Source organism: Pygoscelis adeliae, unplaced genomic scaffold, assembly GCF_000699105.1.
Source record: "Pygoscelis adeliae isolate BGI_AS28 unplaced genomic scaffold, ASM69910v1 Scaffold167, whole genome shotgun sequence".
Taxonomy (NCBI): domain Eukaryota; kingdom Metazoa; phylum Chordata; class Aves; order Sphenisciformes; family Spheniscidae; genus Pygoscelis; species Pygoscelis adeliae.
The window spans coordinates 6,943,482-6,961,332 of record NW_008825428.1 but is presented as its reverse complement, the minus strand read 5'-3'; the positions used below and the strand labels follow the sequence as shown (position 1 = coordinate 6,961,332).

Genomic DNA, 17,851 nt, shown 5'->3' with positions numbered 1-17,851 from the left:
GGTGAACATGGAAAACCGTACCCTCTTACAGAGGAAGACCATGATGATTCTGCTTATAGGGAAAATGGCTTCAACATATTTGTTAGCAACAACATAGCACTGGAGCGATCCCTGCCAGACATCCGACATCCTAAGTACGTAAATTGTTTCCTGGACTATCTGATTTTAAGTTTTTATCTTTGTATATCTCTAAATAACCTGTTTGCCCAGAAGGTCAAACATGATCCCTCAGCCAACAAAAAGTGACCATTTCATTAAACAGGAAATGGAAAATTTATCACTGTTGTTAAATCATTTGCTCTATCTGTCTTGTAAACTGACCTCTCATCTTATTAGTAACACATTAAGACTATAGAAGGCCTCTTTTAATTACAGAATGACTTTCATGGCATTTCTGGGTAGTGATTTGTTAGGCAGTGATAAATAACATTTCACATAGTTTTTTCAGGTTCTCATTCGGTAATAGCTGCAGATCTTTGGGCTGGGGGGCAGGGTGATAAGTTGCATAAGATTTTTGGCTCCACGTTTAGACCAGTGTTTCCATAATGTTTCTTTTGGTTTTGTTACATAAAAAGTGAAAGCAATCCAATAGCTACAGTTTACTACAGCTGATTTACACAGCGTAGAATTACATAAAAACAGAATGAGCAATGGTGAAATGCACATGCAGAATTGGGGGGGTGTTGAATGATGGTATTGCTCCTTGATAGCAGTAGTATCCTACAGAGGAATAGGATAAAGATTATTCTGGAAAATAACCACGGAGCTAAAAACGATCATACAGTTCTCAGCAAACATAACTTTCTTTTCATGTCCTGTAACTTTTGGCACCCTTACATGAAGAGTAAAGCTTTCTATCTGTAACAGGAAAGGGCACGTATGCCTTTCTAGGCTTTAGGCTCTAGTCCTCTAGAGTCATTCTGAGCTCTAAGGGGGGGGCGGGTGATTTGGTTTGTCTCTTTACATGGTGTTTTTCCCCTCTTTTAATTGGGTCTTATGCAATTAGTGTATGGGGGAAAGGTACAGGAGTGTGACAAAACTAATTGCCTCCATGACTAGGTTTGTATTTTCCTTCGGATACCATTCTCTTTATTATACAATGTTTCAGGTTAAGACATCTACTCACTTCTTGACCTATACAATTTTGCTGTGTGAATTAGTTTGAAATTCTTCAGGGAACTGAACAGAACTTGAGAGCTTGACAGAAGTTCTTGGTGGGTGGAAAGAGAAATATCATGGCAACTAGCACTTCTTGTTCCATCAAATGTGGAATTGTCCTTTTCAAAGAATAAACAGTGTATAAATGTTTGCGTAGTAAGATTTTAAAAAATAATTCACAATGGAGGAATTAACAAAAAAAATACTTCAAAAATAATCTTTTGTTGGAGGTGTTTCCTATTTAATTGCCATGTTGCATTCTTTTGAGAAAACTGTTTATCTGTTAATTTGTATATGAGTATTGTTTGCATAGAATTGTCAAAAGAAATCATTTTTTTAATAAGGTGTATCTTTTAGATAGTTTGTTTGCCTTCTACTTTGCCAAGTTACCTGAAACTATTTATAGAAAGAGAGCTTCCAAGAAGTTTGATTACTGACGTACAGCTGTACAGCATCAAAGCTGTGTTAAATTACATAGCTGGCATAATAAATATGCTCACCAAGCATCCTTCCCTATTAGCAAAACTGCAGAGGACAGTTACTAAATACAAAAGGAAGCTGACATGTTTATCCTCCCTTCATGTTTTTGTAAGTTGGTCTTCTGGCAATTTGTTTCTCACCCGCTCCTGTCCGCGCAGTCAATGACATTTCCCTGCGTGTCCCCAGAAGCGATGTGAACGATGTGTTGTCAGAAGTGACATATTAGGAACAAGTCAATGCTACGTCAGCCTTTCTCTGCCCCCCTTCCATCTGCACCAATCCTTTAGTGACTTTCACCTAAGTGTCTCGTATGGGAAACTTGAATCCTTAGGTATCTGGATCATTTTCATGTTCCAATTCAGCTAAGTTCCTATGGTGTTCAGTTCATAATCTTGTATGGTTGATGTTTTGGTAGTGTCCGGAGTGAACTGACTTGTGTCATGTCCTTCTAACCTTCCTTATGTTAAACACTTGTAACACAAGTAGTCCATTAGTTAATTGACTGTATCGCTTATTTTCTAAATGTAAAGATAAAAAATATTCTTGCACTACATTTGGATACTAAGTAGTACACTGATTGGAGCCCAACTTTGTCACCTTATACTTCTGATGGTTATACCTCGAAGCAAGTCTATGTCTTGAACTTCCAGGACACACAGAAGTCTGACAATGCTTTCTGACCTACTGTCGGAAACAAACCCATCTCTCAGCTGCTGTGTGTTAAATATGATGCAGGCCAGTCTCAGACCGCACTTGACTTTTGGAAATGTGTCCTTTCTTCAGAAGCATGTGTGAAATGTCAAGTAGTTCATACTTCATGAGGTTGCTTTCAGAGAAACTCATTGGAAAACTGTATAACTTCTATGCCGGAAAAGGGTGTTCTTATTGAAATAAAATTAGAGTAGGTAATTCAAGTGAGGTATAGCAGGCAAGATCTAGTTTGGTCAGCTTCTGAGTATTATAAAGAGCTTTTGCTTTGTGGAGCTTCTAAATGCCCTTCAGCTTTTTAACTATCTTCTTTTGCCTGTTTGTGTGGGATACTATTATTACAGACCTTGAGCTTTTGATCGTCTGCCCCTATTCAGTGTATATACCATTGTGCACAGGGCCTTGTCTGTACTGAAGACTAACTTCCTGAAAACGTTGTCTAGGATTTGTTTTAAAGAACCAATAGAATGGTTTTATTGCCATCAGTAGGAAAATTCACAAAACGAACCTTCAAATACAACAAAGACTGAGTGGTGAATCCTGTAATTTGGATCAAAAGGTATTTAAATTGAAAGAGCAAGAGCAGCTATAGTAGTTTCTATGTTTCTCTGAAATCGCTTAATCGAAAAAATTTTATTCCAAAATCTTCGACCAAAGAAATTAAGTCCCACTTCTAAGTGATTGGTTTTCTGGGAAGTGTGCAAAGATAGCAGATAACCAAAACTTGCTCTTTTTAATCCAAAAGAACATTCTCCTTCTTGGATTCTTTGGAAATTGGGCTCAGGATTTGCAAAATACATCTTCCTGGAGGGAGATGGGTGGAACTAAACTAATGCTTAGTTGATTGAGCTCTGAGAAATTCAGGTTTTCATTTTTTTTTCAAATAATAGTCTTGTTTTTTTTCCTTTGTGTGATATATTTAAAGCGCTTCAGCAAGATGTATTCAGATTGATTCTTCTTTCCTTTCTTAAGACACTAAAATGGGTGTGCTGTAAAAATCCCTAGAGAAACGAAACAGTTAACTTCTATTTTAAGGCTGACTTAACAGCTTCCCTGTGTCTTTAACATGTTTCTATTGCATCCCTCTAATATTTTCCATTGGGTTTTTTTCTGTCTTTCAAAGCTACACTTGAAGAATATTTTTTTTCCCATTTCTGAGTGGTCTTTGTCTTGTTTCTGTCCCACTCTCATGCAAAAGCCTTCTTGCAGTGGATGCTCTCGCCAAGTTATATTAGCTAATTCTCTGTTCTTTACCCACAATCACCCCCTGGCTTTAAGTTTAAAAAAACAAAACAAAAAAACCAAAAACCTCCCACAACACAAACAAACAAAACTTTTTCCTTTAATTCCAAATGAAAATCTAAAACAGGTTTATCATCTCAGTTCATTGGGATTTCAGGACTGATTTAGTGAAAATAAGAGTTCTGGTCACCTAAGGTAGAAGGCAACATTATGAATTTTGGATAGTATTGGGAGTTGGTAATGGAATTACTATCTAAGAGTTAGAAGTTCTGTACCAATATGAAAAATATTTCAAAATCCATGAGAAGAGTGTTTTTATTTTTACTTTCCACCTGCCCCATGCCACTTTCTGTAGTCTGGAATACAATAAACCCAATAAAGCTAGCAAAAATGCTGGCAGTATTGTTTTCTATTGTAGAGAGACAAATGCTACTTACTCTAATTATTTAATACAGCAGTTACCATTAATTCTTCTCTTTTCAACATTATTAAATATTCTGCTAATCATACCAGTTTTGTTCAAACAAACAAAACTGAATCTGATTTTAATGAGGCTTGGGGGAATGATTGCAATCATCTAGTCTCAACAGTGAATATAAATTTTGCAGTATATCCTGTTTCAAACTCCTAGGTCCTTGTAAACTAGAGCATGCAATTTTTAGCTTTTCATTCTTGAATCAAGGAATTCAAGTTAATTTCTGATACCAACAGAATTGCAAGCATTATAATTTAAAATCTTCCATGGTTTTGGTATGTTTGTATAGCTTGATTTCAACAACAGGTCTCCTTTTATCTACAATTTATAGATTATTTGTTGATAACTTGTGTAGTCACAGATCAGATGCACAAATCCTTGTTGGCTTGCCTGAATAATCTATCACAAGAAATCCCATTCTTTTTAGATTTCCATGGGCATAGATAGATTCATTTTGTACTGAAATTCTTAATGTTCATATTGTACATTAAGGATGCCCAACCTGATTTTTGTGACGTCTGGTTTTTAGCACATATGGGCTGAAGTCTGTGTTTCCAAGTGTTGACTGCTGGTCTTGCTATTGCTGTGTGAAGTGGTGGCCCTTCACTGTCACTCCAAGCAGTATTCCTTTTCAGAAGTCTGAGCTATGCTTCATTTTTTTACACATTAAACTTTTCCCAGGCTTCAGAAGAAATGCATTTTCATATTCAAAGAAATACAGGTGTTTAGCTAAAGGCTGTGAGATCTTCGGTGTCCTGAACACTAATGAGATTTTCTTTCTTTTTAATAATAAAAAAAGCAAATTTCACTCTACCTGTTCTGCATAACTGAAACTCTCCAACTCTCCCTCCTTATCAGTAGCAGAAGCTGAGAGAATGCCTGAACGGTTCTCTCTCAAAATATTTGAATGTAGTGTGGTTGCTGTCCCTTGTATTTTTAAAAGAGGCTAAAATGAATATGCAGTAGGATTTCTTGGGGGTGGGGTTGTGTGGTGGTGTTTGGTTTTTGTTTGGCTGTATCTTTTTCTGTCTTTGGAATAGTTGCGGAGTTACTGTTAATCATTAGTTATGTTTTAGTAAACTTTGCAGAAAGACTAGAATTACTAGACTAATATGGGAAAGGGATATATTATATAAATATAGTTATACAGTCATGCAGTAGTTCGTATCTGAACCCTCTAAAAATTTTCAGTTATTGCACTGAATGTATTTAATTACTTTCTTTTTATAAACACAGTGCATTTGTTACAGTTTAAGCTATGTATATTGTCCTTAAAAATAAAATTTAAAAATCCATCTTTAATCCAGTACTCCAAGATAGATTCCAATGAATTCCCTCAGCATTCCATGATCTTAAAGACAGGCTTAGGTTGTCCTACTTCAAGACACTAAAAGAAAAATGATTTAATCTAACTTAAGTATGCTGAACTTCACAATATTTAATAAGGCTCATGGAAGTAGTTAGTTGTTTGGATCGATTTTCTGTTGAATTTTTGATTACATGTTGAAAGAAACTAAGAGAGTAGGTGGCTTCTTTCTAGTTCTCATTCACTTTGGGAAATCGGAAACGTCTTTATAGACATATACATGCTGCATTGCTGTGTACCGCTGTTTACTGGTATTACCTTAACCTCATCTGGCCACAGAGCAACTGGTTAAACTCAAGTCGTGCTTTTACTGGGGTAGTGAGAAAGCTGGAGGTTATTACTCTGACCGCTTCTCAAGGCGTTTTGTGCAGTTACTGAATAACGTAGTGAAGGTGGAAAGTCATGGGGTCAAAAACATTATAGGCAATGTCCCCATTGCCAAGCCTCACCAGATTGTTCTCTGCAATTGCTTCAGGGCATTTCATCCAAAGTGCAGCTCCGCAAAACAGGATCAGGAATATTTTATACTCAAGAAAACTTGTGGCCTTCTGTCTCTGTCATGCCTGCTGTCAGTCCCTCTGCACGATATGTATTGATAGTAACAAATAACATGGAATAATTCCCAAGTGCTTTCTGGGTGCTTTGTGTGTCTTTTTTTTATGGCAGGAACAGCTAAAATGTGGCTGAAGACTGATGATTCCCCTTCCATCTGTTGGTGAGGAACAGGCTGCAGTGTTTAATAGGCCAGTGAGGAGAGTCCAAGCCTGATGGGTCTGTTTCTGTTTACTGAAAAGAATTTGATAAAAGAATAAGCTGTTTATACAAGTGGAGGAAAGTAGTTCTTGTGTCTTTAGATGCCTTGCATGTTACCTAGAATCCAGTAAAGCCTCCCACACTGCTGAGAAAATAGCAAGCTGCGGTAAACACAACTGTGAAATCTAAACTTAATAAGGACAGGAATACTGAAGGATATTTACCCTCCAGCCAGTTCTGAGCATCTGGGATAGCCAAGTCTATTAGCATTTGGCAATGGTTAAGCCAGAACTTTTAAGTCTCAAATAATACAATACTAAAATTGGAAAGTATGTGTAACCTCACTCAGATCTGTGAGAAATGTGGAATGTTCTGGGGATCTGTACCTTTGCAGTTCACAGATGAAAGTGATGATGTTATATAATTTAATAGTTTTATGAAAAGCTTCAGTTTACCTTCCTTTTTCTTATATATCTGTTCTTGTTTCCTTTCCAAGCATATTTTCATACAATTAGGTGTGTATCTAAAGTGAATTTGCATAAGACTGGATACTTCTAAGCAAATGAAATTTCAGCTCTAATATTAACAAAACACAGCAAGTGCCAGTGGTACGTTCTCACTGGCAACAAAATTAGCTGTTACAACTCATGTAATAAGGACAGCAAATGTGCAGCAAGGCTGGCATGAAAAAGCAACTTCTTTCTATTTTGCCTGGTTTGATTATGAATGACGTTATCAAGCTCTAATTTTCCAAAGGCTGTGCTGGCCGCGAGATGTGGTAGAAGGCATGAGAACTTACTGATCATGCTGGCACCTGTAGTCCATGAGGCCTGACGGCAGCATTCTCACAGCATTTGCTCCCATATCTGTCGGCTGTGATTTTGGTGTTGTAGACACTGGTCAGACCTAGTAATATCTTGCCCATTATTTAATCTCGTATATTGTGTATGGGAGATGATGTTGAGAGAGAGGTGTGAGCCTGGTCACATATTGCTGGGAAAGGGAGTGGAGGAGAGATGTAGGTAGATCACAGAAGGAGTAGCTTAAAATATTTAGGCAAACTGGACATTGTAAGTCCGTAGGCCCTGATGGGAAGTACCCATGAATGCTGAAGGAACTGGTATCGTTTTGAGGCCACTCTCAACTATCTTTGAATGACCGCAGCTATTGGGAGAGGTTCCTGAGGACTGGCACAAAACTGGGATGAGTGGTTGATATGCCAGAGGGTTCCTAGAAGCCTATGGGATGGCTTTGGAGTATAAGGGCAGTGGTAAAAGGATAATTAGGATTTCTAAAACAGAAGTTAAAGGGTATTTGAACATCACGGGTTGATTTGTTCCTGAAGTAGTGTGCTTAAAACGCACTTTGAGATGACAAAAACCTGAGGTTCTAATCCTGTTTCTCCTCCTTCAGCCAGGAAAATGAACCTAGACTCAAAATAGAGGCTTTTTATGTTAAGGTCTGCCTGACTTTTCAAGAGACGATCAGATAAGTGTGCTTGATGTGAATGAATGAATTTTGACTACATTGATATTTCTGTAATCTTCTCAAAAAAAAAAAATGGTTTGGGTGTATGTATGTGTATATATTATATAAATTGGGCTGCTTGCTAGTATTTTGGAATTCATCGGTAATAAAGTGCAAGGTTTAAGCTGAAATGTAGTACTAAGATGTCTGCTTAATAAGCAAGCTTACATAAGATGTCTTACGAGGGATTTTGAGATGGTATAGAATTACTATAGAATTACACTTTTTTTCCCAAGCCTAGATTTAATACATATGGGTAAGTAAATAAGTTTCTTAAAGCATGTTAAAGACTGACTTATTTTTTATTTATTTTTTAAATTTTTGTTAGATCTTTCCGTGAGTGATAGTGAGGTATACAACCATGGTCTTGTAAAACAAAGCTTTGCAAACATGAACATGCATTGTGTCATAAGGCTTATCTGCCTCTTATGTTCTTCCCTTGGTTAGAGAAACCTTTCAGTTTGAAGGATTAAGTGAGGCAAACTCACTGACTTTGATTTCTTCAAAGACATGCAGTGCTGCTGGAGAGATTGTCCATAACAGACCAAAATGATGCAATTTGACATAAAGTAACAAGCACCTAATTCAGCTCTATCAGCTCTGATGAAGTCCATACTGAGGGAAACCTACATAAAGAACACAGGGCTTTGCCTATTTAGTTTCCAAGTCATGTTGTTTGTTAGTGCATTTAATAGCAATAATGCAAACTACTTCTTCTATACAACTTAATCTTTCCCTTCCCCCCCCCCCATGAAAATAGCAATAATGTTTTCGAGAAGGTTTATTTGTTCTAGTAGGGAAAAGTGTTGTGACATTTATTGAGGCCCATACCCAGTAATGCCTGCTTGCTTCCCAGCTGTGAGCCACTGTGAAAATAAAGATTACTTTCCCCTCCATCAACTCACACCCAAGCTAATTTTACAGCCTTGTCAAATGACAGCAGAAATTACTAGTTATCACTACTTTATCAGGCTCGGTTGACAAGGCTAGATTGGAACAGAAACACGGTGTGACTGAAGCTTGTTGCTGTAAATTGAATACTTTGACAAGCTAAGACAATTACTATGTAAATCTTCACTGGAAGATGTTTTGTCCTGGTAGCTTTGTAGAGGGCTTGTCAGTAGCTGGGAGCCCAGCGGGTGCTGTAGTTCCTTTAATAAAGGGAAAGAAAAGGTCAGATCTGAAAAAGCAGCTCAGCTAAGAGAGCATGTGCTGACAAAGCCGGGGCGGGGGGGGAAGGTTGAAAATCTCTTTCTGTTTTGCTCTTAACTTTCTCTGGCACTTCGTGTAACAGGAGAAAACTGGAGGTGGGCTACTTTCATGATCCAGTAACTGCCGTAGTAGGCTGCTACCTTGCTTCCTAAATGCAGCAAAGGGATGTCTGCGAGACATTTAACTTCTATGTTATTATCTATCAGAAAGGGTGGTTTACAGGGTTGTTGATGTGTCTAGAAGGCACAGAACCTGGTAACTGGCCAAGGCATTGCTATTGGCATCCCTCAATGTGCATAGAAGATTGTTGTTGCTCTATTCACAGGGTCAAACAAATTGCTGCTTTTATGAATCAGCTTTTGCTGTAAAGTGGCTGAAATGGCACCATCTCTGCTCTCCTTTCTCATCGTTTTAGAAGCCCATTTTCTTTCATTTGCTCTTCTACAGAGGTGGTAGATTTCTGCATTTTGCTGTTAACAGAGAAGCTGTAAAGATGGAGAATTTTGCAGTTCTGCATCTTTTCTTAAGCTAGTATGATCATTTAGGACCTTCTTTTCCTACTTAAACTCATCAGGGAATTAAACAGAACTATCCCTATACCTTGAAGTAAAAGGATGCTATTTCTTTATTTCTGCCTGGTAGAATAGGCTAACCTACAAAATGAAATCATAATAGTCTTAGGACTCTCAGCGAATAACAAAGTGTAATTGTAACTCCTTTTCACTACCTCTCTTTTTACGAGTGGTCCTCTTCTCAAGTTGTATTTTATTAGTGCCTGCTGCAAATAGCTTCCAGGTGTTTCTGTGACAACTTTTTTTTTTTTCTTCCTCAGGCAGGTTAGTATTTCAGGCATAGAGGAACCTCTCACTATTCTTTTAACCTTCTAAAAGTCTCCCTGCAACTTTGAAACTGACTCTAAAAGTGTTTTATTCAGAAACTCGGTTTTGATTCTTGTTTCAACCCAGCAGAAGAATTCTGTATCTCAAAGGAATAACTAAATCAGTAGTAAGTGTTTTAAAGCAAGTTAAAGGGTGTGACAGTGTATCATTTTATGAATAAGCCTTGAACTCCTGGAACCAAATACCCATCTGCAGTAACAAACTGTAGGAACAGCATGCCGAATACAAAGCTGGTAGAAAGTTCTACTTTGTCAGTTATGTATATTTAACATTTTTCACTATACAAATTATTTACAAATAAATTCTACTTTACCTTTTTGTAAATAACTTTGATTTCATAGTAGCCATTTTGTGGTGGCTCTGTGGTAGGTGTGTATAAACAGCATTGTGCAGCTTTCTGAGTTCAGTTTTTCAAAACTGTAATAAATGACATACTTGAATCGTACATATGATTAGTGCTTAGTAATGTATCTAATAATGGAAGGGACAGAGGAAGGAGATTCTTTGGCCAGAGATAGTGAAAAGGTACTTACTGCTTTGAAAATTAATTCGGAAACAGCTCGTGTCCTGGTAGAGAAGTCCTCTGTTTTTAAAAATCTCATCTGAAAGTCTCTAAGGGACAAACGTAATGATGTAGTATTATTCTTTGATAAGAAATATCAGATATTAAGTTCTGAAATATCATGGAGAGAAAGACAATATTGATCAAGGATAGCAATACTTGAAAGCATAATTCAAGGTTCACAACTTTTGATTCATGATAATACAATGACATTTTCAAGATTATCTGATTCATCAGCAAATTCATCATTTTGTGCCAATTTTTTCAGACATACATACACAAGTGTCTGTGTTTATAAAGTATTTTTCTGGCAGAGTTCAAATTGCTAATGTTATTTCATAATTCTGAGGATTTGTGCGAGGGAAATGCATAATGCCCCTTGCACATCCTCCTTGTCTAAACTCCCTTTGTTCTGAATGCTAATATAATAACTTCAGTAAGAAAATACAGGTGTGAGCTACTAACCTAGCAGGATGACAGTTGCTTAGCATGGTTATTTTCTTCCTAGGTATTTCTACCAAGACATTTGTATATCATTTTCAGACTTCACACAGAAATTATTCTGAAATATAATAAGTTTGCAGAAATCTATTAATATTTATGCTAAGAAAATGTCATTCTCATAACCTTAGCTACCGAACCTATCATTCAGCATTGTTCCACGAATAAGTGCTGGTGTGCTGCACTTAAATATGTGATGTTTAAATGCAAGGAAAGACACATCTTTGGGAAAGCATCTGTAGTACTTTATTAAGGTCAATCTGTAGTATTCTGTTCAGGTTAAGCAGAAAATGCTTATGCTGAGTAGGAGTGCTTTTCTAGTTTCAATCGTCAGGTTCTTCTCCCACTTGAATAGTATTCCTGCCATGAGTCCTAGATATGTACAGCTGTTTCTTCACGCCCTTACCCCCCCCCCGGCCCCGCAACTTGTTGATGCAGGCATTTGAATACTGCATTTATGAAATAAATGACCTTGCTTTCCAAGGTCTTAAAATAATCTCTTTTGATGGCAGCCACTTACTCATTTTGAAAAGTAAAACCAAAAGACTAGTTATTATTTGACTGAACTCTGTCTGAAAAGTTCTGCATTTTTAAGTGTCTAGGGCAAGTGCATGGTTTAAAAATACAAAAATTTTGCCATTCAAACTACCTGAATAACACTTACTGCCCACATAGTGCCTACATTCATTTAAAGTGTGCAAGTAAGTTGCAGTGCCTTCAGGTGGAGGTTGACAACTGGAGTTCATGTGTGCAAGTACTATCATTTTCTAAATCAATGCAAGTTTGACAGAATTTTTCCACTGAAATTGTGAGGCTTTGGAAAATAAAATTATTTTGCTCAGCAGTATTTGAAATATTTCTATAGGAAGTCAGTTCAGTTTCATTTAACATGTATACCATAATTCAAAAAGTTTTATCTAATGAATATTAGTGCTCATTTAAACACTGTTAAAATTGGATGGTAAGGGTAATCTTTTATACATAGCATTTTTTCTTTCTACAGTAAACCTTGCTTTTTTATTTTAACAAATTTTGGTAAGATTGCATTCTTCAGGAAATACAAAAGCCTCTTGAATGGTAACTTTGCATTTCTTTGGAGGATCAAGAATCTTGCTTTTAAAACATTCATTCCACAGGGTAGTTAAGCTATTAACCAAATTAATTTTAGAGAGTAGACATATTGAAATCAGGGTCTGTATTTTGCTTAGGAATGCTTAAAATGCTGTTATGTTAGGATTATTTTGGTGAGAGCAAAAAGCATGTAGTCTTGAAAGTATCACTTTATGGTGGCTGAAAAATAAAATAGTTATTTATTACGAGGTATGTTAGAACCTTGGAACCAGCATAGATAATAAAGCAAGGTTAATTTGAAGCTATGATCAAGCTTTATTTCAGCACCTCTGCAAATGCACTCTACAGAATTTTTGCTAATGAACTAGTGTTGAAAGAACATTTCTAAAAATCTTTGATGCTGATGCAAGATTGTTGCAGTTAATGGTAAAAGTATCTAGTAGCTTATCTGGTAACTTTGCTGATGCTTCTTGGTTTTAAACATCATTCTCATCAGTAGAACACAGATGAATTGACATACATAGATTTATATTATTTTTATATATTATATTATTATTTATATATAATATATTATGGATTTATGTCAGTTACTGTTACATATAAAAACTGTTATCTTTTCTGCTTAATACATGAATCATACATCTACCTAGACTGGTTTATTCTATGTTGTAGGCACCACTAATAAATTTAAATGTAATAATAGTTTATGATTATGGACTTCACTGTGACCTAGTGATATGGTAACTAGTTCTTTGTTCTAGGCAGAAAGACCTGATCGTTATTTCACAGACTAGCAATGGCTTACAAGAAGCAGTGTCTGTGCTTCCAAGTAGTCTTCTGGCAGCCAGGGTATTTGGCATCATTTCTAAAATGCAGGATGTAAAGAACCGCACTAATGGAGTTTGAGCAAATGCTGCATGCGTATATGATTATTCGCTTGGAAAATCCAGTGTCTCAGCAGTGGATGTCTAACTGCATCTTTATTGCAATTCATGGGCCTTTCCTGAGTGTTACAGCTATCCATCAGATCTGTCCTGCAGCCCCTTACAGCACAGGGCCAGCTATACACTGCTATAGATGTTGCTGAATAGAACTTCAAATAAAATGGATTTCTGTGTTAAGCCTTCTAAAACACAGTGATCTTCTGTTACAGTTAGAGTGTCATGTCAGAGAGCAAGGGGCTAAAAATGAGCAGAATTTAACTTGCTGAAGAAAGGCAAGTAGGCCACTGCTATGAAACCTAACAGACTGTCTTAATGATAGATGATGAAATTTAAGGTTTCATTTCTGTGAATTTGAGAATATGACCAGCTTTTTTGAGAAAAGGGCATTTTGGTGGTTTGTGGCTTTTACTAGAAATCAATTCATATGTAGCCAGGTACCTTTGCAATGCCTATCAAAGTAAAAGTAACAATAAATGAGGATTAAAGGTCAAAGTGGAATGATGGAGACACGTTTAGAAAATGTAAGATGTTTTCCTCTTCTGTCTTCTAAGCATGACTCTCTTTTAGGGTTAATAGAGCAATCTGTTCTGTAGGAAGAATGAAACAGTTTAAAAGTAGGTCTGTCAATGTTGCTTCTCCTTCTCATCACTCAGAATATGTAATTACTCTGAAACTATCAATGAGAATATCCAAATCCAATGACTTTCCCCACCTGTATGCACTTAAGGTTACAATATTGACCATGCAAATACACAAATCTCAGTACAACCTCTTTCAAAAGGTATATTGTTATACAGGAGGGGCGACATTTTTAAAAAGAAACGACATTCTGATGTATTTGGGTGGTTTGGGTATTATTATTTTTTTTCCCTTACCCTTTCGAAGTTGTAGTCTGATACATGTGCGGTTCTTTTGCTTGTTTTTGGGTGGTGTTTTTGTTTGTTGGCTTGGGATTTTAGCTTGGGGTTTTATGGGGATGGAGAACTTAAGTTTTAAAATCATACTTTACTGGGAGTTAAAAATACTGAAGGAAAAAATCTTGCTTTCAGGAATAGCATGAGACTTACATGCATGTACAGTAATTGCATTTGTTCTAGTCCAAGAAGCATTACTGTCGGCAAACAGCTGGCAACACTTAGGTGGTGGTTTTGGTAGGTGGTTTTCTTAATTTGCCAGCTGAAGCAGCTACATATTAATAATGGGCTTCCTTTGTTGTACTTCTTCCTACAGATAAGAAAAAGAATTTTTACCTAATTCTATTGCTGCAGTGGATTTTGTTTCCCTCCCAAAATGTTAGAATATATACTTAGCCTTTTCTGTCACTAGATAATGAGCACTGTTTTCTCCAGAACTTCACATTCTTGCAGAGCAACTGTTCTTTTTCTAATGTGCATGTATGTTCTACTAGCAAGCTGCTTATTAAAAAGTTTCAAAGACTATTTTTGCAAATAGCTTGTCATTAAATTCATTGTCATTAAATTAATTGTTGCCACGTTTTAGGAAGAAATGTCTGAGTTAAATCTTATTTTTTAGGAAAACATCCAAAACCTTGATTGTTTATTCATAACTATGTAACAGTTAATATTTTGCAAGTACAGCTGTAGTAGTATAGTTTTTATTATTTCTTTGGAACATTTCTTCAGTGTGGTAGCTGTACAATAAATTGGTAAATGTTGATTTCTAAGTGACATTTATAAATCGGAAATGCAAACTAAGCTGCAAATATATGTAAATCAACATTATAACCTACAGCAGGATTTGATATGCATAGTTATCTTTCTGAAAAGCAGCAAAGATATCTGTACTTCTTTTTTATACCTAGAAGTGGCAGGTCTAAACTTTTTTCCTTTTTTTTTTTTTTGTTGCTTTTGTTTGTTTATCACAAAGCTGACATGTTTCTGCTTGTAGGGATACCTTTATCAGGGTGCGACTTTCTCTTGGGGAATAAGAAATCATTCAGTTACTTTGTCCCCAGAGCTGAAAATGCCATGCTGTGTTAACAACAGAGGAATGTGTCCATTTTCCCACTTTTTCAACAAACCATGAAAGATGAGATCCTATCAGTTTCAGGAACTCAAACATTATTAATGGAATATTCTCACCTATTAGGAGAAACTGAATTACAAGGTCATTATTTATTTTTAAAGAATGTTTTTTTTTCTCAAATACGTAAACAAGTCTATTAAAAATGGTAAAGTTAAGCACTGATATTACACAGATGCTGTTCAATTAAGATGCTGAAGGTGCAGTGCTTTAGTTTTAAAAATGAAAGGTTGTTTATATTTTCTCACTTGTATCAGTCTGAATCTTCAGAATCATGTGGTGTTTTATCTCTATATTTAATAGCGCAATCATTTTGGATATCTAGATGTGAAGTTGGAGTTGTATTTGTGGATGTTGTTGTTTTTGCATACTGTGAGCACATGTCAGCCAGAATAATAACACTGAATTGTTTTCTAGAGTTTGTCTCTTGGTATAGTAGACTGCTTTTACAAATTTTGTCTGCTATGGACAAAAAAAAAAGATCATTTCGGATTTTCTTCTGCTTCATATTATGTTTCAGAATTCTTTCTGATAAGAGGATTTGTTTTCTGGAAATAATGTTGTAGAAGATACGTCCTCTGTCATTTTGCAGAAAAAAGTTTCCAGTGAAGGAAAAGAATCTAATTCCAGCCAATGTACTTAAATTTTGTTGTTGTTCAGATTTATTGTAAGCAATATAAATATTTCATGCAACAATAACTAGTTCACTTAAAAGTACTGCTTGATTACACTGTTGGATTTTATGCCAGAAACCATGATGGTTGAATGGCCCAAGTGGATGGCAGTGTTTGCCAACTCAGATTTTTCAGTATGCTTATACAATTATTTTCTTCTCTTTCCAGCTGTAGGCACAAGGTGTACTTGGAAAAGCTACCCAATACTAGCATAATTATACCATTTCATAATGAAGGCTGGACTTCACTCTTGCGAACAATACACAGCATTATCAACCGCACTCCGGACAGCCTGATAGCAGAAATCATTCTTGTGGATGACTTCAGTGACAGAGGTAAGGCCCGACGGTTTTGTTTTAACTTGACATTTATAATGAGGTGTGGTCCATATAGAAACTAAAGGGAAGCAAAAAGTGAGGAGATTGTACCTGCTGGACTGCTTGCCTTGAAGTACTGTTTGAATGTTAGCTGGAATAAATGTGTGTTAGAGGATTTTGTTTTACTTTGCATGAATACTGAAATTCATGTCAAAGGGAAGATACTGTGAACTGTTCTTTGGCCTTTATTAAAATAGTATTTTGAATATATTATTTCTGAAATAGTGCAAATTTTAGTGTTTCGACATCTTTTCCTTAGGCTTCACTTTTACTCGGGAAACCTATTAACTTTGACCATTTTGGATGCAACTTGTTAGATTTTAATCCTAGAATTTTATTGAGTTAGATGGCTTCATATACTGGTACAAAGTAGCCATACGGAGAAATGAGACTCTTGAATGGAATGTGAAAAACTGCTTCGGAATAGTTAATCAAACTTTACATCATCTATGTATAGTAAAATTAAGAAAACTGCAATCACTTAATGACCTTTGCCATCATTACTTCTTGAATGCAACATAAGAAATGAATGCTCTGAAGTTCCTTAAATGAAATTTAACAATTTCTTAGGTAAAATTCATCTGTAACAATGATATGGAACTGGGAAATAGTTTTTTCTTTCAAATTTCTGTACATCTTTTAGGACTTCAAGTGTGAAGAGCTTTGACTTTTTGGGTTTTTTTTAGCATTTGGGTTTTTTTTGCTTGTTTCTGTTGAAACATCAGTTGCTAGTGTGTATGCGAGCCTTGTTCGAAGTAGATTGCTAGACAGTGAAAAAGAGAATTGTGGTCTCTGCTAATGTTTTTAGGTAAAACCTTTGTCTCAGCTAGGAACTTACAGGAGCAGATTTCTGACCTACAATTGTGAGAAGCCCCTGGGTGAACGAGAGGAATATTAGTAGAGTGCTGCAGTGGAATCATTTTTGTAAGGTTTTTTAACTTGATATTTCAGGGGTTAGAAAGATTAATGCTGCACACATCTATCTTACCCTCTCATATCTGCTGGTTTAGTTGCAATATATCCTTTGATGAACTGCTTCTCTATCTGTAATGTAATTTAAGTGAAATTGTAAAGTGAGTACAGTTCTGTCTATTCTGTGTTTATAGAATCTAGACCATGGATGAAAGTTTTCAAAACAAGAGGAGTAAAGTAGCACAACAATTTTTCTGCAGGCTAACAATTGCCTAGTAGTAAACAACTTACAGGGAAGTCTGCAAGTTGGTTTTATGAGGTGTCTGACAAGTAAAAATGCTTCTTATACTGAGAAAGCAGCTATTGAGGCTGTGCTTGCTCAATATGATAATACTGTAGCATTTTTTTAATACAGATCATACTGACTGCCGCGGAGGCTAACGGAATCGAACTAGGCAGGTGATAGATTCAAAAATAAACCTTATTTAAACCAAAATTGTTTAGCAGAAAACTAACTAGAAATGAGGCTCATCAAAATCGTTCAACACTCCAACAACATCAGTAAACCACAGGTTCAGGATGGTGTACAAGGAATTAATACCCCACAACCAGCTTTAGCAGTGAGGATCCAAAATGTGCACAATCACTTACCTATAAGATGAGGGCTCTCAGCCTCGAGGAGTTTCCTTGGGCAGTGTCTTGACCCAAGGGGAGAGTCCCCGACTGCTGACCCGCTGCTCCAAGGAGGACCGGCTCCACTTATACCCTAGTCGAATCTGATCTGTGGTCAGTTCTAACTGGCTGAGGGCCTTAACTGTGTTACTCCTCCCCCGAGGTGTATGCATGACCATAATTACTGGCCCAAAACGTGTATGTGATGGTCAGCACTCGCCACTGTAAAGGCGCAAAAGTAAGGGTGCGAAAAGTAAGGATGCAGCTGTCTTAAT

General features: G+C 36.4%; 1 protein-coding gene across 1 annotated transcript in view; it reads left to right on the top strand.

The window, feature by feature from the left end:
- Positions 1 to 17,851, top strand: part of GALNTL6 (polypeptide N-acetylgalactosaminyltransferase-like 6) — a 320,798-nt gene that overhangs the window by 26,297 nt on the left and 276,650 nt on the right. The window contains exons 3-4 of the mRNA XM_009330734.1: positions 1 to 134; positions 15,784 to 15,950. The exon at positions 1 to 134 is cut by the window's left edge and continues 4 nt beyond it. Of these exons, the coding sequence (XP_009329009.1) occupies positions 1 to 134; positions 15,784 to 15,950 (301 nt within the window). The remainder of the gene's footprint in view (positions 135 to 15,783; positions 15,951 to 17,851) is intronic.